At 39.6% G+C, this 26237-nt stretch overlaps 1 protein-coding gene across 18 annotated transcripts in view; it reads right to left on the reverse strand.

Moving 5' to 3' along the window:
* The window catches only part of SOX6 (SRY-box transcription factor 6), a 386297-nt gene that overhangs the window by 71410 nt on the left and 288650 nt on the right, over positions 1–26237 (reverse strand). For all 18 annotated transcript variants that reach the window (XM_064513069.1, XM_026104417.2, XM_064513071.1 and 15 more), the window contains one exon: positions 21101–21180. In XM_064513069.1, coding sequence (XP_064369139.1) covers positions 21101–21180 — 80 coding nt within the window. The remainder of the gene's footprint in view (positions 1–21100; positions 21181–26237) is intronic.

A 26237-nucleotide genomic window follows, 5' to 3' on the forward strand; every position in this document is an offset into this window, starting at 1 on the left:
CAGGTTGTGAAGCTGTTATTTGCAAGATTAAACAGAAAAAAACAAACAGCGAACAAATGTTGATTGTTAGCTTTTAACGCTCAAAAGCGAAAGTCTGAATGGAAATTTTCCAGTTGAAATTCTAACCTGCCAACTACCGAGTAGTGACTAAAAAAAATTAACCTACCTTAAACACTGAAAGATATCTTCTTTTCAATATATCTGTAGCACATAAAGAGAAGCATTACACATCCCTTATGACGACCACTGACTCTGAAGGCTCTTGATTACAAATTGGATATTCAAACCCATTAAGCATTCAAGATTGTTTTAAAAAGCCTTAAAAATGTATGGCTTGGTATTTTTTTTAAAAAAGATCACTAAGTTAGATTCTTACAAGCCAGTCGCAGGCTGGATATATACGTGGAACTGATCTTCATTTACTGGGTGATGCGGCATAGTTAATTTTAAAAAACAGGTCATTTAAAGTATGTGAGCAAGGATTTATTTTTAGAATTTTCAACATCAGGTTTCTTCTAGTGTCATGATCAGATGCTGAAGAGTGGGATTTTCAAATGCAACAAGTCTCACTTGAGGCAAAGGCAAGTGAAGTCTTGTGTCTTTCATATATACTGGAAAACTCACACTTGGGCACTTACAAACTTACAAGCTTATGGGCGCAAGCACTTGTTTCTGAAATTCTATTCCAACCCTAATCAACTCAAAAATCTGAGAGGCATTTATGGAAGCTGGAGGTCACTATGGGTCTGAGTGCTGTTCATCTACCTAAAAAATAATACAGACAAGTGGGAAAGCACTGTACGCAGCATTTGTACAGCATAGCAGTAATAAAAATAATAGTTCAGTGGGGGGTTATTCCCAGCTTCAGAAATTGCCTGTGGCATTTGATGAATTATTTCCACTTTACTCTTTTGAGAAAAAGTACCATCTACGAACTAAAATTGGTCAAACAAATCCATGAACTAATAATAGTGCATCCTGATTTATCCAAATGTTAAAACTCTCACTAATGTCATCAAAGTTCCACAACACCTTTGTGAAATACTTTATGAGGTCCAGGGATAACCGCATTGACTGCCAATGTGCATCCACGTCCTGGCAGAAGACGAAGGCCTTAGGCCGTACACATCCCTCCCTCAGGTTTCAGTATCTTTTTTCAACAGGCTTTTCCCAATGATGTTTTTTCAACTAGTTTTCAATAATCAAAACTCTTTCATTAGCTCAGGTCCCTTTCCCGTATGACTTCTCCCCTGCGCGTAAGCCTGTAACGTGCCACACGCATGCACTGCTCAATGACACTGAGCAAAGCAAACAAGCCCAGAGCAAACCTTTCTATGCACCAGATGTTTCCTTTTTTTTACAGTGGGAATACTGACACTCACCTCCCAGGCTGCAGCATCTGTGTCTAAATGAAAGAATAAAGGTGAAGAACTTTGAGAATCAAATGTTACAGAAGTACTACAGGGTGCATAAAATAGAAGAGGCCTTGAATCAACGTAGTGAAGGCAGATCTGTGCTGACTATAACTTGCTAACTTTCTGATAGACAGTTTTACCATCCAAGACAGAATGATGATAAACAGAAATGTCTTACCAGTGGTTTATCAATGACAGGCCTTATGGAAGAAGTTTGTTTCAAGAAGGTATTTTAATAAAGAGAAAATGATCAAATGCTGCATGAGAGGCAGTTTCTTTAGCTATATGAGCCTAGGGAGGAAATGGAGAGAGCGGCTGCATTTGTACATATGCGAATGAAAAAGCAAGGACCAGCCATTTCAAGTGACCGCTTTGCTGAGGGAGAATTTGGTCACAGCAGTGGTGACATAATTCATGTGTTATTTGTGGAAGCATTTTGAGAAACTAAAGCAAAGCAATATGAGAAGCAAGGAGATAAGAAAGAGAGTGGTTGTAATTGTCAGTGAAGAGGATAATCAAAGCCCAGGTGATGAGGGCTGACCTAACTGGATGAATTGCAACGGATGCAATTGAAAAATGCCCCAAAGACAAATCTGGTAGAAGGTAGCTTGATGCAAGAAGAAAGATCAGGGACCTGTTCTAGAAACATTTACTTCTTAATTTAATTTTCTTTTACTAAAAGATCTAAGACCAGAATTAAAACACACACTCCTTTTTATATAAGTGTACATTATTCCTCCAAAGGAGCTAGAAAATCTTTTTGCTTGAAAACAAATGCAAAATTCTATTGACCCTGCTTAATTCTAAAGTCTTCTGTTACTAAAAATATAAGTCCTATGTTACATCTTCAACAAATACATTGGCTACAGTAAATCACAATGAACAATAAAACTACTCAGAACCAAGTGAGAATCCTTATTTGTCAGCATTTTAAATGAATTGTCAAAGCTGTAATATCTTATTTATAGAGATGAACATTCAGCTATTTAAACAATGAGTAATTCGGTTTCTGAAGAAGAAAAACTCTAAGGAGTGACTGCGAGTCCTGTTGAAATCATGCACTGCAAGAGGTAATGCGGTTATGCAGTGATTCTGGAATTTTCCTTCAGAGTATACAACACACAATAAATACTTAAAAATACTTAGAAGTGTCTAATCACAAATGGTTCTACAAGCTCACTGAAGCCCGCAACATCTCTACTATTTCCAGCACAAACTTCAGGAATGCCCCCCTGCACACACAGTAAAGCCACCTTCAGTGGGACTGTTTATTTTTTACTATTGCTGTAGAGGTGCTTAAAATGTGCTTGATGCCAAACAGACTAAAGGAAACGGACTTTCTGTGAGAAAAAGTTTTTCTTCTGTTTGAAGACTCGATTACTGCTCAGACTCATTTTTTGGACATCATAAATAGTAACTGTGGAAATAAGGGCTCAGTGCTGACCTGATCGCCGTGTTGCTGCTATAGCCTTCAAGAGTGCAGACACGGTAACGTTTTCAAAAAGCAGCCTGGAAGCCTTATTAAAAAGGCCATATGCAGCTCAACCTAAGTGTGAGAACTGTCTCCAATGTAAGCTTAATTGTGCTTAATTTCTCCTATCCTTGTATATTAATAGCATTTTTTGTATTTGGGATGTCTTTTACCCCAAATATATTCAGTGACTAACACAGCAGTGTCCTGATCTCATCCAAGACCTCTGCTATAGCACCAAGGTAGAAAATTGGGATATTGCATTATCTATATGAAAAAAACCACACGGCTGTCTTCCTTTGTTTTAAGATGCCTTTGAATACCGATCCTTAGAGTCGAAGGTAGGTTAACAGAAAACGGCACGCAGGAGCAGAAGACAGCCTAAGTAACCCATCAGCAGCGTAACCACATGACGAAGCCGGGGCAGCCCCGCAGCAGCAACGCTACTGCCTGTGGAGGCTGCCAAGGAAGCAGATGCTAGCGAAATACCTTCCACGGCTCGGCATCTGTGTCCTGCGAGGGCTCTTCGCACAAAAGGAGGAGGAGGAGGAGGAGGAGAAAGAGGAGGAGAGGTACACGTACGATTGCTGAAGTAAAGGCACACACCCACGCAAACACAACCCTTGAATAAAATATCTGAGACTTGGAGAAATCGAGCTTTGCTGATGAAAACAAGATCTCATGAAATAAATGGATAAAACATTTTGTGCTAAAAGTGAATGTCGTATAGTACATTTGCACAGATGCTACCTGCTGAAACAATGTATTCTATAAATTTGTTTTGATGAAACTGCGATGCCTCAGTAGCATTTTCTCAGCTTGTTCTCAGAAAAAAGTTAACGAATTAAAGTTAGGTGAGATTTATAGATGCACAAGTACTGTGGCCCAAATCCTCCTCTCATTTTAAGCTGCGCTACCACGCACATAATGGTAGCTTACAATTTAAGAACCAACGAGTATGCAACATCAATTTAACTCACATGCGTATGATAAATAACTGAGAAGTATTCGGCTTTATTTGGGTATATCTGAAGTGGTGCTGCTCAAGCACAGCTACAGGAAGTTGGAGTAACAATTAAGGAAGAAGCGTTTAATTTAGAAATGTGATAAATAATAGGTAACAGCACACTTTAAAGCTTTCTTTTTCTCTACAGAATGCAAAGGTCATATTATATGTATATGGTTTCCTTTTAATAATATAATTCCTTTTTAAAGGAATTCCCATTTTAAAGACCCATATATCGCCCTACCTCAGAGCCTAAAGGGTTTACGTGTACAGTTACTGAGGAGGAATATCCTCTGCTTTTTATAACAGTGCACCAAATACCTTTGCAAAAGGCCTTAAGGTGTAACACAAACAGGCAGCCAATGAATTATTATAACTAATGTCATAATAACAAAGACTGTTGCAGCGATCATTTGTGTGTTTGCTGCCTAATGTGCTCTCAGATTTATTACAGCCCAATATATGCAAACAAACTAACTAAATTTGTGAAAATACAAATAATACGTTTTGGATTCACAGACGGAGTTAGAAGACTTCAGTTTTCCTTATATTTTCAGGTGTGCATGTACTAAAGAAAGAACAGCTTATAGAAATCTAAGTTATAAAAAAATTCTGTCTCAGGCCAAGAGAACATTTCTGCCAGTTATTCATATCCTTTCACTTTGTGGGTTTTGAACTATTAACACCAGTAACTTCAGTGTCTGTCACTGCTGTTCTGCATATTGTTACGGGAAATTTTTGTGTGTCCTTAAGTTCCATTCAAGGCCAATGAGTTTACTGCTCAAGCTGCAAAGTAACAGATATCTGAATTTCCCCACTGAGTATCTGCTGGTCCCAGCTTCTTTAGCTGACGACGGATGCATTGTACTGGTGCAGAAAAGGAAAAATCACTCTCACAGTTTTTGCTGCCTTGCTGCAGATAATGGCCAAGCCATGCTTAAATTAAAAGGAAGGACCACTACACATTTTGGATACTGCAGCTTGTATTGTTGTAGTACTTGGGAGTCAAGGTCCCCTTATGCAAAATAACAGCTTTATTTTGTTAAAAAAGCCTAACTTTAAGTGGACCATGGAATATTTATGGCCCTCAGTAGTTCTTTGAAAGAGTTATCTTATGTTTTTATGCCGATCATGGGTCAGAGGTTCAAATCAGCACTTCTTTCTGTCACTCCTTATATGTTTTACTATAATTTACAGCTCAGCAAGAGGACTCATAAAACAAAAGTGTCTATTTTACTTCAGCAACTAATTCTAGCTAATCAAAGCTTTCCAGCAAAACAACCCAGCATGAAACTCTGCATGGAAAATATGCAGAGAACAAAGCATTTTGTCAAATAACACATCTTGTGATGTAAACACATATGTCTCTTATAGGAAATTTTATCGCTTCCACATTATCGGCATACAAAAGGAGCATTCTTGTCGCAGACCTGGTGCGACTGTGGAGCCATCGTCATTGGAAACAAGAGCCTGATTAGGTTCCCACACAGATATGAATAGATTTTCTTTTTTTAGTGTAATGCTGCCTTTCTTATTTCTGAAACAGACTAGTAATTGTGGCTGTAAAAACAGTGAATTGTGTTTGGACGACATTTGTTTCTTCATATTTTTTTAGCTACCCAATGACACCAATTATCCCATATGGTTGTCCTCCTCTGGAAAGTCTGAGTTAATCCACAGCTGTGAAGAAGACGACGGACCCAGCAGGCTCTAAGTCTGGTGGGTCTCTTGTCTGCTAATAAAGTCCACAGTCTGCTGGACAGATGCTAAGGGGATCTGTTAAATAAGTCAGTGATAAAGATCCAGACTTCTACTGGGGAAAACAATTAGCAGTACCATATCTATTCTACATGGATTTTGATTTCTTGCCTCAACTTTTGAAGAAGCAAATTATCATTGCTTGCTAAAGAACAGTCACACAGTATATAATAGGTACTGATCAAAATACGCGTGGACTAGACGATCACAGCGACATGCATTCTAAAGAAATGATAGACCTTTTTGACCTTGACTTATTCTGGCATACTGTGGTTCCTGTATCTTGCAGTATTATTAGAAGTTTGGCTTTATTTGTCATATTATGTGCTTGTATTGAAAGAGACTGAATTAGTATTGCCAGCTATAGCATATCTATTTAAATTTTAATGTAATGGGAAATGTAAAATTAAAATGAAATTACCATTTGGCTAATTTTTTTTTAAATGTTATCGACATTGCTTATTTTTAAATAAAGGATTTGCAGAGAATACAGTCTGGTCTCGAATCTAATACTGCTGTTCTGACCAAAGGAAAAAAAAAAGGTGGACTGAGAAGACGACAGATCGACAGATCCCTGCTTCATAATCCATGTTCAGAGACCTATTCACTTCTTCCTGCGCCCACCTATTTATCATCATGGCCTGACAGCACAGACATCCAGTCCCAAAGTCCTCTCTCAGTTACAGCCATGTAAATTTGGAGTGATGCTACAGAGCTAATAGAGAGCTGAACTCGCCTCCAGGCACGTGTGCGTTAAGGTGCTCTTAAGATCATTTCTATTTTGCTTGGAAACTATGTTTCTCATTCTTTTGACCTCATTCTGCCTTGACGTAATGAAGTAGAAATGGCTATCAAAACAACTCAGCAAGGGCAGAATGCTCAAAAATGCTTTGCTGCCTAAATGCAAGCAGCTCAATTTTAGGCATTGTACTCCCTAGAAACAAATGGCTTTGGTTTCATTATATTATGACAATTAAATACAATTTCTCAGAAACTGCCTGTTCACAACCTGTTTACTGTAAAGCTGTGGGCAAAGCCAAGAAAGAATGCTTAGAGCTCAAATAAATTATCAATCATTGCAAGTAGCTAAGACAATGTATATAATTTGGCACCTGGCAGTTGCCTCTGTAATACTGTATTTGTTTCCCCTTAGGAAGTAAAGCAGTTGGTTTATTAGTTTTACAGCACCTTGACAAGTTTCCAAGATATAATGTCACCCCATCACCCTATGAGGCTGCTGGGAATTTTTAATGTGATAGCATCAAAATTGCACAAGAAAAGTTTACTCCCTGAAAAAAATAGGAATTCAAAGACGTATCCTAGAATTCTTACACAATTAAAGTATAGACAATACATTAAATATCTCACATTACCACAGAATATATGTAATGTTGGTTCTATTGAAATAAAATAACTACTCAGCTCGTTAGTGTTTGGGTCTGTGATAGTTAAATTAGACTTGCTATTTCTTGCAGTATGAATCGAGAGTGAGTCAAAAATCTAACCCTGTAAAGTACAGGTACTGCTGCTAAGGCCCCCAGAGAAAAAGCTACATTTCTGCCATGTCAGGAAAGAACAAAGGGCAAGCCAAAAGCTGACCAGGGGGAACAGAGTAACAGCTACTAAAAAAAAAAGAAAAAATTTAAAAGCCTTCTGCGGTGAATATGGAGTTCTTGGATCCTGAAGAGCAATTCCCCTGTGAAGCCACTGACTGCAGGGAGAGGCAAAAATCCTCACTGACTTGGCCGTTGTGTCTCATCTTATTTCACTCTTTTTCTTTTTTTTTCCAAACAGCCTGAGTGTTGCTCTGCTGAGAATTTGATGCTAAGCCACTTTTCCTGTAGAGTTTTTAAACTGGGCCTCTGAGAAAGGGTTTGATACAATTCAATGACTGAAGTAATACCTTTGTCCATCTGAGCATTAAATGGCCCATTGAAATACAGCTTAGTTAGAAAGAATTTCAGTAAATGGTGCTTTCTAATTTTTTTTTATTATTATTATTCCTCTCCCAACAGATTACAGCCTGGATCTGAAAATGCAGTTCAATCACTTTTGGTTGCCTCTCAGGTCAGGCCTTTAGCCAGAGTTAATTAAATATAACCCCTTTAGAATACTAGAGGTTAAATGAGAGCAACAAACTGGTCTTCTTCAAAATATTACCTGATGCTCCCCAAAAAGCTATAATTTGTTTGAGAGGACCCTCGCTTAAATACATTGGTCTTAACAATGACAATTTATAAAGGGTGGGGGGAATCCAGGCTAAATGCTATTTCCTCTGACAGCTAGTAATCACAAAACATTAAACATCTATTTCCATGCAATATACCATGTCTATTGTGTTTAAATAACACACATCATAAAGGAAAGTGCTGCAGCAGACAGTTTAGGCTCCAGCAGCACACGCAGCACAATTTTCAACTTGATAAAGTGAAACTATAAAGAATCAATGCATAAGTCAGACAGCTCCCATACCTAATATTCTTCCCTGCAGCTATTAGAAGTTCACATTTTTGTCTCTAGTAGGCATGAACATTAGTGTACCTTCAATTTCATGTCCTCAGTCACATTTTGTTGTCTCTTTCATATAATTTGACCATGACCATCAAATCGGAAAGTAGCTGAAATTGTCTTTTTTCATCTTAATGATTTCAAATGAGAAAGGGAGGTTTTTCTGTAAGCTATTTGTTTGCTGCTTTGTAAAAAGTTTCCTAAAGTATCCATAACAATTTTACTATTAAATCATTTGAAAGAAAGCTTTTTAATATATGGCAATTAGTCTTGTCTCTCTGAACATGACTTTACTGTAAATACTCCTCCTTGACTATCCCTTTGTCCCAAGATTCCTTAGAAGAACGCAACCAAGCGATAATTCAGCATTATTGCTGCTTCAGTGCACTAATCGCTTAAAGAGCAGCAAAGACCCTATGTTCACTGCCACAAGGCTCCTCCAGCCTCCTGGCCTAAGGCAGGCTTCCCAACCCAGCAGCATCCAGATGTCAGGAGGAATATCCAGGTCCTGATGTAGCATGCCGCTCCATTCCAGTATGGCCGAAACATCTGTTTCATCTGCTGGCATGCAACCTGCTGCATGCACCCGAGACTGATGCACAAAGCAGGGAATAGAAATACAGTGGGAATGAAATACTGCAATTGCACAGCTCTGCATAGGTAGCACTAAAAAACCCTCTAAGCGGAGACAAAAACAAACATGAAATGCTCAGGTTTGACCATTTGCTACCTCAAATTGAGTACTCTGGAAAAGAATCCTAGACAAAGAGCAGAAAGGGAAAGCGGTGATAAAACCTGCCCTTTCCACACAATCTGCGCTCATCACCTAATGGAGGAATAGGCTGTAATACCTTACTACTTTTTCCCCAGTTGAACTCCTTATGCTGAAAGGAGAGGATGAAAGAAGAAAAAGCACAGAAGTATGTAAGCCACAAATTGCTTGTAGTGATTATAACAACTGCTCTTTATACAAACTACTTAAAACATCAAGTGAGCTGAGGCTTCTGTTAGGTATTTATAATGTAGGTAATATAGGTAATAAAGTGGGAGTTCTAAAATAATAAGCGTCTTTCCTGTCATTGAAACATTGACATTTTATCTTGAGGCATGACAAAAAGAGCAAGGGTTTTAGTTGGTCCAGATCAGGTTATGGTAAGGAATAAAAGAATCCTAAAAAGTCTCCTGCCTTCCACTTAGCACATCTATTGTCTTGTATTTTTGCTAGAAGCAATAATGGAAGAGTTGCGTGCTACCACGCAAACTCTTTGAGTCTCTTCTGAAAGCAAGACCAAACCTGAAAGAGCGCTTTTGAAACATCTTCTAGTGGCACTTTTCCCCAAGGGGTGCACCTAATGAGAGGCAGTTTAACTGGGAGCCTTCCTCCGCTCTGCTCTTGCGGAGCAGGAACACTCTCAGGGTGCAGCCTCCAGCCTTAGTCCCTTCTCTGTCCCGCCGGGGGACGTGGCTAACCCCCGTACCACAGCACGCGATCCATATGGGCCTGGGGGCTCCCAGCTCCCGTCGCAGCATGGGATGAGCACCTCTACCCAGAAGCTGTGAAGCAGTCTTCAGTCCCCCAGTTCAAATACACTTTCTGTGAATCTGTCACCATTTTCTCACAAAACGGATACACTATTACTGCACTTACAGAAGCATTGCTAGTGTCTGAACGAGGTACAGTTGAATACGATTAGAAAGTATTCCTATTAAAGATAAAATGTGAGCATTAATAAAAGCCCGTTATCTTAACGTGATATTGTAAATATGAAGATAAAACAATGCAACAATATGTAAAAACTTTATCAAATGTCTGTAGCCATTTTCTCTACACTAAGATAGTACAAATGTCACAAAAATCCTTCCCTTTAGCACAAAGATTTAAATACCTTCCCCTAATGCTGTCAGAACGCTGACGTGCTACTTTTAGATTGCAGGTCTTGCAGACTACCATTGCTTACCATGCAGAGGAAAGAAGAACAAGATTTACTACCTTTGCGATTCTATCAGATTACATGACGTACCACTCAGCTTGGAAATCGGCAGGAAATCTTCAAATCTCTTACGATTTTACATGATAACAACGACATGCTCTGCTTAAAACTATTATATATTTGATATAGAAGTAAATAGAGAAATAAAATATAAGTTCAATTAAGTCCAGAAACCTTCAATACAAAGCTAGTCACTGCAAAGGAAAAATGTGTTTGCTGGAAAAAATAATTTCAAGCTTCTAGTGGATGATGTTAGTCAAGAAATAATCTGAAATGCTGAAGATAAATCTTTTTATGGTTTTCCTATGTTTGCCTCTGTTAGCATTTGTTTTGGGCATTTTTATAGTATAAATTTTACCTCATCAAAGTTGTGGATAGCATCAAAGTTAACAGAGTAGCAAGCTCACCTAGGAAAGGAAGCAAGGAGCAGGATGCATGACTCCAAAGACAGCTGCAGACAACGGCTCTAATCTGTACAACTCAACTCTTACCTCCAGGGGAAGCAAAGCAGCAGCACTTCTTTAAAATGAAAATATAACCAGATCTACTCATTGTATCAGAACACAGTTTCCTCATTCATTTTATACTATCCTAATACTACCTTCTCTGGTGATGCAGCACTCCTAGTATTCATACACCAAATTTAAAATGTTTCCTGATATTCTTTTAGAAACTCTCCCAAAAATCATTTCTTTATTCCTTACTGCTAACATAAATTTTAACAACAAATGCGAGGGATCCATATGAAAAGCAGTTAACTCGAGAATTCAGACAGTGTCACTCACTTATGCATGGAGATGTTCCCTGGACTGAAGGTAGGAGAGAAAGAAGAAGCCTAAAGAGAATACTGTTATAAAGAAAATAGAATTATATGATTGAAAAACAATTACTTACAGTAAGTTTAATGAACTGATGACAGTTATTAAAGCTCATCAAATTTGGTATTTCACAATTTTATATATTTCTATATTTAAAAAGAAATGGTAGCACGTAGGACGGGCTCTGTCAGGGAAGTCAGTAGTTTCATTCTGGCTCACGTCAGCAGGATTACAAGCAATTACAAGTAACTGCTTGTTGATCCGTGTGAAATGAGTTGGTGAATGAGTTTCCTAGTAAGCACATGTTTATGTCACTGGTACAATTGCCAGTAATGTAGACAATCTTAGCTGAAGGGGTCTAAAAACTTAATTATTCTCCTAATCCTACAGGGGATGACATCAATTCAGGACAGAAGAAGGCTGTGCAATTGCTGCTTCCAGTGTAGTCTTTCTGAGTTTGTCAACCTGGCCACAAAATTGGCAGGCAGAAAATCAGAGGGATCGGTAAAAGCCAAAGGAATCAGTACATGTAAAACATAAGTGGCAACAAATCTTCTCTAGAAATATTTCTTAAGACTTGAAATAAGTTCATTCATCTGACCACCCAGAAGGACAAAATGTCCGTTACAGCTACTGCAATATTTTCCAGAATTGTATAGACACAGAACAAGAAAACCCAAGACTCACCTGCTCCTGCTAATCACCCTGAGAGGCAAAAGCCCTACAATTACATTTCTGCAGGACCCCATGACAGAATGCTGAGCCACCATCCCAATAAATGGGTGCAAGTCAGGGAAAAGGGAGAGTCTCAGTTAAACCACCTCTCTCAACTCCCATATCTGTATCCCAGCCTTGTGAGAAGACGCTGAAGCAGCTCTACAATTAAGATCTGAATTTTCAAAAGTGCTGCTTGGGGTTTGAAGCCACAATGCTTTTATACTTCTATAAGGGACACAGGCAGTTCATATGGTAGCTTGCAACCATTCTATTATTTTCACTAGCAAAAACGGAAGACAGACAGGGACATAATAAATATATACTGGCTCTACTGATCAGGAGAAGCTTTAGCAGTCAGCTGGGGCATATCTGGGAAAAAAGTCACTCAGGTGCATCTCTAGCATCCCATTCAATTAACATACCATTAAAAATGGTTTGTCCCCATTCAGCCTGCTGCGTTACCTGATAAGTCAACATATTTAAAATGTATATTTAAATGCAAAAAACAGTGAATTTCTTCTTTTTTTGTAAAGCTGAAAACAAGCCCAGTTTACAGTTATTTTAAGGCATTAAAAATAATTGTGCTTTGCAGGCTGCTTAGCAGATCTCTCACACTGATCTTTTACTGTACATTTAGAACTTTCATGTACCTTCAAGGAAAATTCAATAATTTCCTTAAAGGAAGTGCACGCAAAATTATGCAAAACATTTTTTCAAATGGGCTTATAAAAATCACATCTAGAAAAATTCACATTTACACCTCAAAACCAGGTAACTGGGAACTTACTATTACAAATTCATTGTAACTTGATGTATTTTACACAAGCAAATGAGTGTTTAGCATAAGCCTGCCGAGCCTTCTGATAATGGAAGGTTGTGATGATATTTCAGCAACGCTGTTGTGACCAGATTAAAAGGGTTATGAGGCCTGATTTTAGCCCTCCCCTAGGTGTTGAAGACTGTAGCAGAATAGATGGCTTGAACCGGATGAATTACTATGGATAGTTCCCAGGCGTGTTACTTAATAAAGCTGTAGTCTAGTTAAATCTGGTGATCCGTCTTTCTTTCTAATGCATAGGACAAATCCTGTAACTTCTTTGAAAAGACTTTACTTCTTTTTATTGCTCACTTCAATTCCAAAAAGTCCAGCAGACTTGTCAACACATTCTCACTATTCCTGCATCTGAAATACTTCTTTATTTGTTTTTATGCCTAACTATCTTCTGTAATTCCAGTTATCCTCCCCAATTTCAACCTTACACAATTCCAAAATATGTGTTCCAATGTGTTGACTTCACTAGTGTCGGATTTAAATTTTGTGAATGATCCCTTTATGGTCCTTTAGTACTGACATCTAAACATGCCATGTTTTTCTTCCCTTATTGCTTAAGATAAGATGCTCCTCCTTTATTTTGGGAGTGATCTGCAAGCCTTCTGTTGTGCCCCATAGCCATACGTAGCCTCCATGCCGAGTCTAACACGGACGGATGATTCCAATACTTTGTAAGAGCCAGGAAGCTTTTCTAGTTTCTCAATCATATGGATTCTGAAAGCAACACAGATAAATATATGGACAACATCTGAGATAATCCGGGTGCAAGGAGGCTACGGCAGTCACATCTCATCATCTAAAAAGGCTCTACTCAGTGAGACAAACGGATTCGTTGAGTTCTATCTCGTCTCCTATGAATTTCCCTTTTCGTTTGCATGGGGAGAGCGGGAGGAAATATTCTCTTACTATAATGAAGGCCCTTGAAAATAACACAGTTGATATCTTTCCAGTCCATGAACTTTAGGAGAATTTTTCTATTTCCTGTGAGCATGATGTACATGTGTGTCTGTGTATATACACCTAGAAGGTCTCTTCTAACCATCATAATTCTTGTAACTTTTACTTCAGGTGAGAAGTGAGTTACTAAGTTTTCTCTTTCTGTAGCAATCAGTCTGGGAGCAATGATGATACAGAAGTGGATTTTTCCTTTGTGGATAGAGATGGCCTCATGAAAAACCATCTTTGTCTTTAATCGGACTGCCGATAACTTCTTAAATATCCAAATATGTTAACACCTTCACATGAAAAAAAAACCCCAAAACTTCATTTTTGTAATCTGTAGCCAAATTAAGCTTCCTGTAAGGTTATCACAACAGTAAACTTCTGGCAACAGACTCACTTACAGCTAATTCCTATGAGGCATACACCATATCCATTTCTAGAGAGCTCGAAGGAGTCCAACCGCCAGCTCCGAGCAGCCTCACAGCCAGCCTGTCCCCCACAGGGGTGCCGCAACCCTAAAAGAGCTTTATGAAATGTGCTCGTCCCCTGATGACACTCGGTAGTACCTGCCTCCAGTGCTCTATCAGTAAACACAGCTGTATTTTAGTTGCTTCTTACTGGCTTCTGAGTGGATACACCCCCCTGGGAGAGAGTTCTGCAAAGCACAGTTATTTTAAAACAGAGCCTGGACTTTCAGTGAGGGGCAGCTGCAGTGAAGGCAGCAAGAACACCCCGTCCGGGCTGGGGGCTCAGCCCCTCAGGTCAGCTGGGCTGGAGCTCCCATGCTGACACAGAATAAAGAGACACAGGAAACCTCCTGCCACCCAGGTTATAAAGATGATGTCTTTTTAAGCATACGAGTTTCCTGATAAGTGAGTTTGTATCTGTGCCATTTATGACCTTAATGCTAAATTCTCCCTGTAACAGAGCATAAGGACCCACAAGGCAGCTGCCCTGCTTGGGAAAATCTAAAGGTGCAAAAGATGGGAATCAGGCTGGGAGCCTGATCCTTAGCTGCCTGATCGAAAAGTCTTGCAGCTCGGGAGAAGAGAGCAGACTCAGGAGAAGAGCAGCTCCCCAAGCAGAGGAGGGGCTGCTCATTCGAAAGGAACAGAAAAAGAGAACTAGGTAAGGGCCGGTGGCTGGAGTACTTCCTGCAGCGTGGCGGCAACAGCTAGCCAGGGACCAGACTGAGGTTTGCCACATCCAAGAAAAGTGCTGGAACCACTGGACTATAGAAACAGCGTCTTTCTTAAATTTCCCTGTATTTTATTTATTAAATACTGCGACACTGTTCCTTTAAGGAGGAATAGAAGAGAGTAACAAAGAGAGGCTGTTTAAGGTAGTCATTGGAGATGCGGGTCGTGATATGGGTGAGAAAAGGGTCTTGCAGCTGCAATGCTGATGTTTCAAGCTGGTTACTCTAGCTAATGGGTTTTCGTTTGTCTGTTTTTACTAATTTGAGAATAGGGAGATTCCCTCTCATTTTGACCAGGAATGTCATCACTGGAGGAGCTACAAAAATTCTCTGGCAACAATTTCATCAAAATCAGTACACTCTTGCCAAAAGTCTCAATTTTGATGTGCTGTCATTTCTTGAAGAAAATCATTTGGGCAGATAATTCAGGGCTGAAGATGAGAAAGAGTAAGAGAAGATGTAGGATTAAGAAAATCTGCAAAGAAAGGGGGTCATACAGTAAAATACTGACTCAATGATATCATTTTCATTGATACTGCCACTGATATAATTCAACTTGATAACACAGATATTACATACAGAGACATAAACATTCAAGTAGAAAACGGGAACAAGTATAACTATTTCATTGATTTTAATTAAATTTTCCTAAGTATTGCAAGCTTGGCATAATTTTAATTTTATTTTCATTAAAGGGCTTGCTTGGTCTCTCAGCGCCCTAATAAAATCTTCTTTTAACCTCTTTCCTTCCTCTGCTACCATCTAAATTTCTACATAGGAAAAAGACCAAAATATTTAAATTACTACTTCCACATACTGAAATTTGCACATACCATTCCCTTAATTTAGGCCACTATTCACTGTATCATAATAAGGAACATTCTGTTAAAATATGCCCACCTAGAGCTCAGTAGTCTTTGAATGCTAGATAAAATCATTCTATAAGGCTAATGAAGACAGAAACTCTGCCTGTAACAATATTAAGTTTGTTTTCTCTAGTGATTCGAAGAAGTGAGCAATCTGTCAGTAATACATTGAGGGAAATTACTTGTCTTGTAGGAATTCCCGCTGACAGTCACTCACTCACAGTGCTGACCCAAACATCTACCCGCTGACAAACAAATTACAGTGTCTAACTTTGAAAAGGTAACTAGCTGTTTTTAATTTTGATTGGTCTCACCAAATCTCTTTCACATTTACCCAATCCCCACTCTTCGTTGTGTTAAAAAAAAGAAAGAAAAACCCCATGGTTTTTGCATTTGAAAAAATTATCATTGCCTACATCCGAGAGTGTTATGTCACACAAAACTGTTAAACTGTGTCTAACCAACATTAAGACTGGCAGCCCTGCCAGTGACTGACTGGGTGAGTGAACACATTACTGAGACAGCATTGTAGAAATTAATTTTCTTCAATAAAGTGATTTTTAAGGCTCATATATTTCACAATCTAAACATATGTCACTGTTTCATAAACAAAATAAATGGATTAAAATAATACATTACCAATATGCTGACACATGGAGATATTTTAATTAGAAATACTTAAGCTGCGTGATATTTAACTGCTATATTTGTTGAAGAGGGGCATGCATCATTTAATAAGACATAAGGCAGGTACATCACTTTGCATGATGTGGTACCAGAGTGGGACCAAATCACCTCCAGTGTAAGCTATCGCTATCAGATCGCATTAGCCCCACTAAAAAATTGCTTTAAGGTTACAACTTATAAAGGAAACTCCATAAAGAGATGCAGTCCACTAAAACAACTTTTTCATTGCAATAATAAGTCACCAAGATTCGAGTTCCTGAGAATAATATTTCTTCATAAAAGGCCACGTTTAACATCTTAGCTATTTAAAGGCCATATTTACATGACTGTCGCATTACATTGGCCTCTTTCCTGCACATTCTTCTTGACTTACTTTAAGGACCAGCACTAAAATAGCTGAGGAAAGCAAATGTCAACTGTGTCCTGAAATTTATATGTGTGAGAGAATTGGAATAAGTAGAAATGTAATATATTGTTTACTGTACTGAGTGCCCTCTGTTCTCTAAAGGTCAAAAGCATTGTAACCTTAGAGTTACAGTTTCTGATTGTTCCCAGGGTTAAATACATTATCAAAATTAATGGTTCAAACCCCTCAACCTTCAGATATATGAGTATTCATGCCTCCATCTGCTGAACTGTTCAACTAAAAATAGCATTCTTTGGCCTTCACTCGACTAATATTGTGCCCCTGAGGCAGGCTATGCAATGCTTCAGCAGCGCACTGGATCCGCACCCAGCGGTATAACAAAAGGTCATTTACTTTGACTGCAATTAGAAGAGAGTGCGGAGGAGTAGCATGAGGTGGGAGGGGAGAATAGGAAGAGACAAATATGTGTTTAGTTAAAATTTAAATTTTTTTAATGGATTATAAAAACTTCAGGCTTCAAGAACACAGCTGCAACTACAGTTAAGACTTGCCAAGGTTCATTAGTGTTATAAGCGATAAATTTCAAAGGACAAATTACACAGATAGTTTGGGGAAAAAGTTATGAACTAAAGCTTTTCTGTTTTGCTTTTTTTCCTAGAGCTCACTTTGTTTGGGAATAACTCCAGCTAGCATCATTGTACTGCTTCCATTTCTATCAACAGTTTACCAGTGGTGGTTGAAAGTTGCGACATTTCCTTATTTATTACATAAACTGCTTTATAGAAATGCATAAGAACGAAAGCAGATTTTTAAACAACAAAGAGCATGCAGTAACATTCCCTGTTTGAAAGTGAAGACACGTAGGTGCCAACTCAGCCACCACGGCACCTCCCAGTAACTAGGTCACTACTACTAGCACCATGGAAGTTGGGAAAACTCACTTCACGATCAAGCTCACTCTTTTAGCAAGACTACTGTGCACACATATCTCGAGTCAGCCAATATCAGTCCAAACATCTGAAAAGTTGGGATAAAATTCAGGGAAACAGGGAAGGAGAGAAACTCCGGAGAAGGAAGGAATAAAAACAGAGGAGCAAAGAGAAAATTACTGACATGTTTTACGGCTCACGCCGATTAGTTACAGCAACATGCTTGTGTTACACACGTGCGTCAGAAGGGGTTCGCACACCACTATGCATACCTGCTACGGGTGTATTTGGTAGTATATCAGTAAACTATTTATCAGAAGGTTGATTCGGCAGGATCCACTCACAGTTGTTTGAAGCTGGAGGGGTGAACGGAAATAGTTTGGTCCGTCCTCTTGGACCAGACCTAGAGGCCTGTTCCTTCACCAGCAAGGCCCTCACTCAGAGTCCCAAAAAGGCTTGGTCCTACCACGCAGATCTTGCTCAAGTTGTTGAGGAAACTGGTGTGACAGAGGCTTTCTGTCAACACCATCATCGATGCTGCCCTCATGAGATCAGTATACGGATAAAAAGAAGCTACCTAAAGCCAACCCAAAGCACAGCATGCCACCACTTCAGGAACACAGACCGGCATAAACATGTGGTAATTACAACTTTCTTTCAGGATATTCAAAGCAACAACCAAATATTTATGGTGTTTTACAGCTAGCTAATCAATACGCTAGCTAATCAATATGCTGCAAAATATTAAGAGTGGATGGGTCAAAATTTAGTTTCTTTACTCAGCTCTGTTGTCGAAGGAGAACATTTTAATTTCATTTTATGCAAGGCCCATGCGATCGAAACTAGTTAATTGAGAGATTACCAGATGTGACTTCAATACAGATTTCTTTACTCAAGGTGATACATAATCCACTGGCGAACCACAAACATACAATCCAGAGAAAATGCATTTTGATACCAATGTGCTAAATAGTTTCAATAAAATTGGCAAGCAATTAATTATAAATTTCCCATGGAGAAGCATTCTCTGTGGAATAACTGTTATTGTTGCATGACGTAGCTGGGAATAAACTGTTCTCTGGGCTATCACAGTCAGAACTTCCACACAAGCTGTCCTGACGCACAGAAAGATGAAGATCACAAAATTGCTGCTACCAGCTATCCGAAGCATGGACATCCCCAACAACATAAGTGAAAAAAGAGGAGAGAGTAGAAGTTTAAAGCCAGGAGAGAATTTTCACTGAAGCTGGATATGGATTATGAAATATAGTTTTGCAAGAAATAGGAATGTGCTGGTAAATTTAAAATGCTACAGCTAATGCTTAACTTCTTTTATTGGAAATAACATTCCCTCAACAAGTTCTTCAAACATAGATCTCTCTCTCTCACACACACACGCGCACACACACGCACACGTAGAAACAAAACCAAGGCTGCAAATGAATTAGCTACTACTCCCACCAGCTGGAAAAATGGCTGGGAAAATACTCAGCAGTTGGGAAATACTCAGACACCATGATCACAGGAATCATGTAAATAAACAAGCGGGTGGGGTGCATGGAAGAAAGGGAGCAGGACAGAGAAAGGACAGGGAAGAGAAGCAAAGATGGAAAATGAGCGGAAAGGCTACTCCCCTAACAGTTCTCATGATGCATCAGGTATAACACCAAATTTCCTTCCTCAAACACACCCAAGTGAGGTGTTCTTTTAGGGAACAGGGAGGGAAATTACACAAAGAGAAAACTAATACTAGGAGTAAATACAATTCAGTTCAGCCAATTTGACAATCAGATAAACAGGTAGCAACTGAAGGCCAAAGTATTACTTAGGTGTTACGCCCATTAAATGTTAATTATAAAGGTTTTGAAAATCCACGAGGGTGAAATTCAAATAAAATAAAAAAATGAGAAACAATGAAAAAAAACATTGTAAAATAAATAAATCTGAAGGGAAATTCTGGCCCCTCAAACACTCAAATGTTTTTCAAATTATTTGCAGCACTTTGCTGGTTGTTTTATTTGCTCTACTAGTGGTTTATAACAGCTTTGCCAATCATTTCCGCAAATTAATAAAATGGTATTATAATTCTAAAACAGGGCTGATATGCAAATAGCTTTGTGAATCCTAGCTACAACTAGTTCTTGCAAAAGAGCTGAGAATATCTGTTTTATACCCTGTTTCTGTAGCAGTTGAATAGTTTTTATCCTTTCCTGCCCTACAGTCTTGTGTAGGCTTACTATTTGTGGCATTGCATTTCAAAGGTAGCCAAAATCATCTCTCTGTTCACAAAGCTGGTTTCTGAAGTATTTTCTCAGCTAAAGCTAACAGAACTCATTTAAGTTTTCAAATACAGATTTTCAAAGCAGTGAAATTGGGTACCCGCAGTTGTTCCTTTTGAAAAACTCCTCTTTGGTTTTAGGCTTGGAGACGTCTTAGATACAGTCTTAATATCAACGTCCCCCCAAAGTATTTTTGGGCCCTTTTTCTCTGCAGTGTCAGGATGTTACCTGTCCGTGTTTTGATTCTCGGTTAGGTCAGCCATAGGCTCAAGGAGTCTTTTTAGCCGGTTCTGGACCGTCACTGAACAGTGAGTTCTGCTCCTGTTTCCACTTACCCTAAGTTATCTCTGCAAGAAGAATACCAGCTACACGCATTGGCTAAAGACTACAGGATTTTTAATTTGCTTTGCTCCCTTTGGAAAACGATATAATTGCAGAAGGGTAAGTGAAAAGGACATTTTGGCATTAATACTGTAGTACTTTGCTACTTTAGGAACAATTTATCCCTACTTTGTGTCTGAAACTAACCCCAACCTAACTCAAACAGGGGTTTCAAAGGTTTGCTTGCAAATAGTTACATGCATCTTTAATGGCTTTTCCTCTCATGTTCACTGTCACTTGCTTTCCACACATTTTAACTCTGAAAGCTTTTGACTGCTTCTTCATTATTTATGACATTGTTGTGTCTTTTCTTGTGAAATTAAAAACTTCTTGCCACAAAAAGCTAGCTAATAATATGGCACATAGATCATTCTTTCACAACATTTAGCTCTATATATGCCAAAAATAAACAAATGACCAAACCAAGGCTCCTGACTGTGCTTGGCATCTGACCAGCTTAATGCACGGAAAGGTTAAGATTACCTAAATACAGAAGCTAAGAGAGTTTGCAATTTATTGTATTGTCAACACCACACTGTCTGAGAAAAAGAAAAAAACCCAATAACACATATTTATTCTGCTGCACTCACTGCCCCAACTAAAGGTAGTAGAGCGCAGCTAGAGGGAAAAGCCGAAATGAAAATAAAGTGGTAAAAGATCTCTGAACATATCTCCTGACAACCGGTCACATAATTAAAAAAATACCATTAACTCCACTGATCTAAAATACAGAGTACAAAGTCTTCCACTCCCAGTATCAAGGTTGGCCACACATTGCTGTATTTGCAGTGCCATAAGTACACAAGGTGTTAATCCTCCTGGGCTGCGCTCAAAAAATTATTTAACATGCAGACTATTATTTAGCATACAGCTGGCTCGCCGTTTCCCCCTAAAATGTTGGCTGGCGTCCCACATTTTTTTGTTCTGGCACATACCTGGAGCTGCAGAGGGCTGAGTCCAGAAGCAGCGGCAGCTGCCATCGTAGAGGGAATGAACTGCACCGGGTAGTTCTCACCTGTCGGAGAACAATGCACGCAGGTTCAGACAATGAGAGCAGAAGAGCAGCCGACAAGCGCAAACAGGGCCCCGGTGTTGCCAGGGCTCTCCAGCACTCCTCTAAGCCTAAACATCTGCAAAAACAAAAGGCTTAGCTGGGCACAGGCTTGCCATGCTCCCCTGGAACTTTTTGTTAGCAGATAGCTGGTAGGCAAACTGGCAAAACTTAAACGTGATACTCCCGATCCGCATTTGCCGAAGCAATGTTGCAGGCAAGCTTGTCAACTTGGGCACAAAATGGGGCTTAGGCACACAGACAAGATACCCCAGGAAACCCCGGTGATTCCCAGCAGTAAAAAAACAGTTGCTGCTGCGTGTTGCTTAAAAGAGCATAAATCTATTCTAGTCTGAGAAATGGCAGCCCCATACAATGCAGGATGATTTCTTTTCAGTATCAAGTGGCTCCTCCCTGGGCAAGCTACCTACCTGCCTCAGCACAGGTTGAGGTTGGTTTTTTGTTTTTGCTTTGAGCTTTTCTGTCTTGTGACAATTCCCTTCAGGTAGCCACAGACAAAAGACAAATCTAAGCACTTTTAAGAACAGCCTGAAACCTAATCTTAGCTATCTCTTCAGCCTTGGGCCCTGCTCAGGTTGAAAGGGTAGGAAGCCCAACATTTCCATGTTCTGTTCACTAGTAACAAAAAAGATGTGCCTTCTGCATTGAGAGGACAATAAATACTCCAGAAAATAAAAAAATAATAAAAAAAAGACAGATCTAAAATAAGCACTGCTACTTTATATTTCATAGCATCTATGGGTGTTGCCACTTCCGAGCCACGGCAATAACGCGTCACACAGTGCCATTAAGACTCTTAGTCAATGTAAACAATGAAGGAATGCTGGAATAGTTTAACAGTGGAATCTGCAATAGAAAGATTAATAAAGTGATGGATAAATTACACAGCAACTATGATTTAATGGAGTATCACTTTGACTCAAGCTTCTTATTTAAAGTCAGTGTTATGTATTATCTGTAGGCTACATTTTAACAGGCTGCTCTTCTGCACATTTTTGAGATTTACAATAATCAGTCTGTTTTGTGCGAACTTTTCCACACTGAAAGCAGAATGTAATAGTGAAAGAAAATACAGAAAACCAAAATAGTATAATCAGGACATTGCAAGAGTTAGATTTTTTTGTCAGCCCCCTCAAATAAACCACAATACCTGAAGTCTTTGCAATCACTCAACTCCTCAGAATTCTCCCTATTTACCACCTGAAGTGCTATTGTATTCAGCTCAGTTTAAATGTTCAGTTGTTTCACTTTTTTAATAAATTGTACATTTCTAATCCACAAGGTCTCTTTGCATCATATCCATAATACCTCATCAGACCATTGAGCACAGTATGTGCTTGTACACAGTCCAGTAACAATTGGCTTCTGATTGCATATGAAGCTCTGCTACAATGCATTCACTAACACTATATTGTACTGGTGTCCTATGGAGTAATGTTCACAATATCTCCTCTTATTTTCTCCCTTCCATGAGGTTGATTTTAGTTTGCAAAGATGTTGCGTTTTTTTCCTTAAAAAAAGCAACATAAAACCCTAGATTCTTTTCTCACAGTACTAAAGCTGTCTCTTTATGGTTAAATAATCCTACTCATCTCTTTGATATTTATATGAAATTATCTGAATAAGTAAGATCCTAATCTAAGTTAAATAATGTTTCTTTCAGAAATATCTCACAAGGTTTAAAAAAAATTACAAAGATGTTGAATTAATGATGCCTTAAATGGGGGGGAAAATAACCATCCGAGTTATCAGCACGGACTGCCTTGCAGAACATTTCGGAGGCATTCTTTCTTTAAATATCATGAATTATTCATCCCTGTTCCACACAGCAATCTCCTCTTTCTCCCTCCCCCTCCACATACACTTTTTAAGTTCAATACCAGTTGCTTTATTTGTACTAAAACATTTTCCATGTCAAACATATTTAAAAAAAAAATCAAACTCTGAAAGAATTCCCTGCGGCACTCCTTCTTCACAGCTGTCATGCTTCTATAGTTTGAAATAGCCGGATATTTTATACACACACACACACACACACACGCACATGCAGAGGTTTTGGCTTCACAGTTAATTTAATAATATCTCCACCACACCCTATAGTGTTCTCTTGCTCACCTGCTGGCTACAGCTCTTTCTTTTGTTAAGGGAAAGTATAATTTTATATTTATGCCATTTATATATTATTAAAACAGAATACTGCCCCTACTTTTTTCTCTCATTTTAACACCTTGAATTATGGTTAAGTCCTGGTGTGTTAACAGTACCATTACGCAGAGAACAAAAATTAATACTCTTGCAGCTCGGGCATATTTTGCTGACACCAGGCAGTAAAAGCAGAGCAAAGGTACTTCTTTTTTTCCCCCTTGAGGAAGCTCAGCACGCAGGGAACAGACTGGTTTTAATTTTTAATTACAGAAGGTACGTATTTCCCCCCTCTAATTTTCTCGGTACAAGAATGGATCAAGAAGCTTCTCGGTAGCTGTCTTGGCAAGAAATCAGTCAATGTATTGTAGCAATTTTTTTCAAATCTGTTTCCCGATTTGGAAGGCTTGCGTGCGGATCCATTCTTCCACATTTGTGCAAAGGAAGACAAAACATGTTCACACAGGTCTGCTGCAGGTACCGGTGTGTGCTGGCCTTTGATAACCAGCAGGGAGAAGACTGCTGAAAGAAGAAAATCTGCCTGTTTTGCAAACTGATCTCCTCAGCCTTGGTGCTGTGTTGATTGTCTATTTACATTTGGCTGCTGTTTATGTATCACCTGGTGTTTACAAACCACGGAAAAGTATGCCAGGCTCCTGTTTCATGTGTCAGCTTGGGCAACCTTTCCAAACGAATAAAGGCCACAAACAATTGTACCACGCTATTCTACACCGAAATAATGTAAATGTTTCTGTTTGTCTTGGACGAAGCAATGAAGCTTAGTGGATTTTATTCACAGGATGTGTGGACTTACTTTCCAGATTAAGGCATTGTGATCTGTGAGGAAAAGAAGGGAGTCCAGCAAAAAGAAGACATATCTTTAGCAAGACTCAGCTTAGGGGAAGGTGCTGGTTTTGTTACTCATCTTTTCTAAAACCCAACTGTAAGCCACAAACTGACTCTCCCCACCTCACTTATGGAGCTTTCTGCTTGATGATACTTTCTCCATTTTGGGATTGTAACCTAAAATCTGTCCCCTCACATCAGGAGCTCAAACTGCTGCTTGCACACTTGCCATGCATAATCACAGAATAACAGAAAACAGAGTTGGAAGAGATGCAGCGGATCACATATTTGGCGAAGGACCTTCCCACGGCAGAACCAACAGACCGAGGAGAGCACCCCTCTACTCGTGCTGTTGTCAGGATACCTCACGGTGACACAACAGATGCCCATGCACAGGACGTGAGGGGTTGTTTTGTGCGCGGACATCAGGATCAAGGAAGATGTTAATAAAAGTAGTTGGCCCAGGCGATACTATGGAGAATCTGCTCTGTCCGGCGACGCTGTTTCAGTTCTCCTGCCTGTGCCTGGGACAGGGGTGACCACAGCAGTGCCTCACTGACAGCCTCATGCTCAGCAAACTCGGCTGCGCTGGCAATTGTCCGCTTCTGGAAAAAGCACTAACTTCAGCGGAAATCTCAGTTGAAAATACTCAGCTGCCTACTACCAGTTCCAGCTGCTACCTCAGCTTCTAAAGCTGAGGCGCATGTGGACTGCTGCACGGCACCCTGAGCTTCCCCATTCCCCGCTCCGACCGGCTACGCCCAGCGGGGAGCACGTGGCGGATTTTAACTCAGTCCTGGGGAACTTCCTTCAGAAATGAGGCTCGCACAGCACCTCTGCCATACTAAGATACACAGCCAGCTCAGTACACAGTCGATTTGATGACACTTGCTGCTCTTACCCGGCAAAAGGAACAGCAGCTTACTGGAAATAGAGTACGGTGCTATATAAAATGTAAAGTCCCTTACTGCTTTAGGAAAAACTCCTGAAAGGACTGTTCCAAATGGAGACAGCAAAGATGGGTATCAGTAAAGCGCAGGAGATTTGAGCCATGTAGATTAGCTATGCGAATCAATGAGTTTAAGTGGGCTTTATGATACATATTTCACAGTTTTGGAAAGCCCTGAGGTGCAGCCTGATAACAAAGGGCCTGACAACTTCATTTGCCATTCTTTACAGATGTTTGTCTTCCTTCATCTCAAAGGAGTTACTGCTGATTCACCCCGCTGCAAGTAAGAACAGAACCAGGCCAAAACTTTATCTTCATTTCTCACTATTTTTGCCACTGACCTAGGAAAATAGTCTCCATTTTCATTTTTCCTTATATTACCAGAATAGCAAAATCTATCGTAACTTATTTTTGTGTCTAAAACAGAATGACCTAGATAGGGAGATGGAAGTTATTTCTCAGTCACTCTAATCATGGTCTGTACATGAAATATGAATGAACGCTGTGCAATACACTGCAGCATATCACTCTACAAAAATCCTTTAAATTGGGGTTCACGATCTCCATACCTCAAAGTTTATATTTTTTGTATAATCTCTTTCATTGACACTTTACACATCTGGTAAAGAACCGTTATAACACAGAATATTTTCAGAAGACTATCCAGCAAAACTGATCATTGGTCTCCAAGTCACGAGGACCGCTGTTGCATAGACGGCAGGGAGAGCGGCCCTCCCACTCTCTACACACAGCAGCTTTGGTGCTCAGAGAACGGTCTGGCTCCCACGCAGCATTCATCCGTACCTTTACTCTGCCGTCACCGGTCTTCTTCGGTCACTCATAGTCACAAAACTTGAAGGAAGTAATACTTTAGGCACTGCAAGATGGAGGGGGGGGACTGTCGTCCTTCCTTGCCCCACTCGCTAGCTAGAAAACAACATTCCCCTCCAGACCCAGGGCGCTAATGGGGACACGCTAATCACATTCAAGGGTACTCCAACCCACTAACTTTTCCTGGATGCATGTGGCTGGTTAAGTGAAGGGCAACTCGCACTGGGAGGAG

Source organism: Dromaius novaehollandiae, chromosome 5, assembly GCF_036370855.1.
Source record: "Dromaius novaehollandiae isolate bDroNov1 chromosome 5, bDroNov1.hap1, whole genome shotgun sequence".
NCBI classification, from domain to species: domain Eukaryota; kingdom Metazoa; phylum Chordata; class Aves; order Casuariiformes; family Dromaiidae; genus Dromaius; species Dromaius novaehollandiae.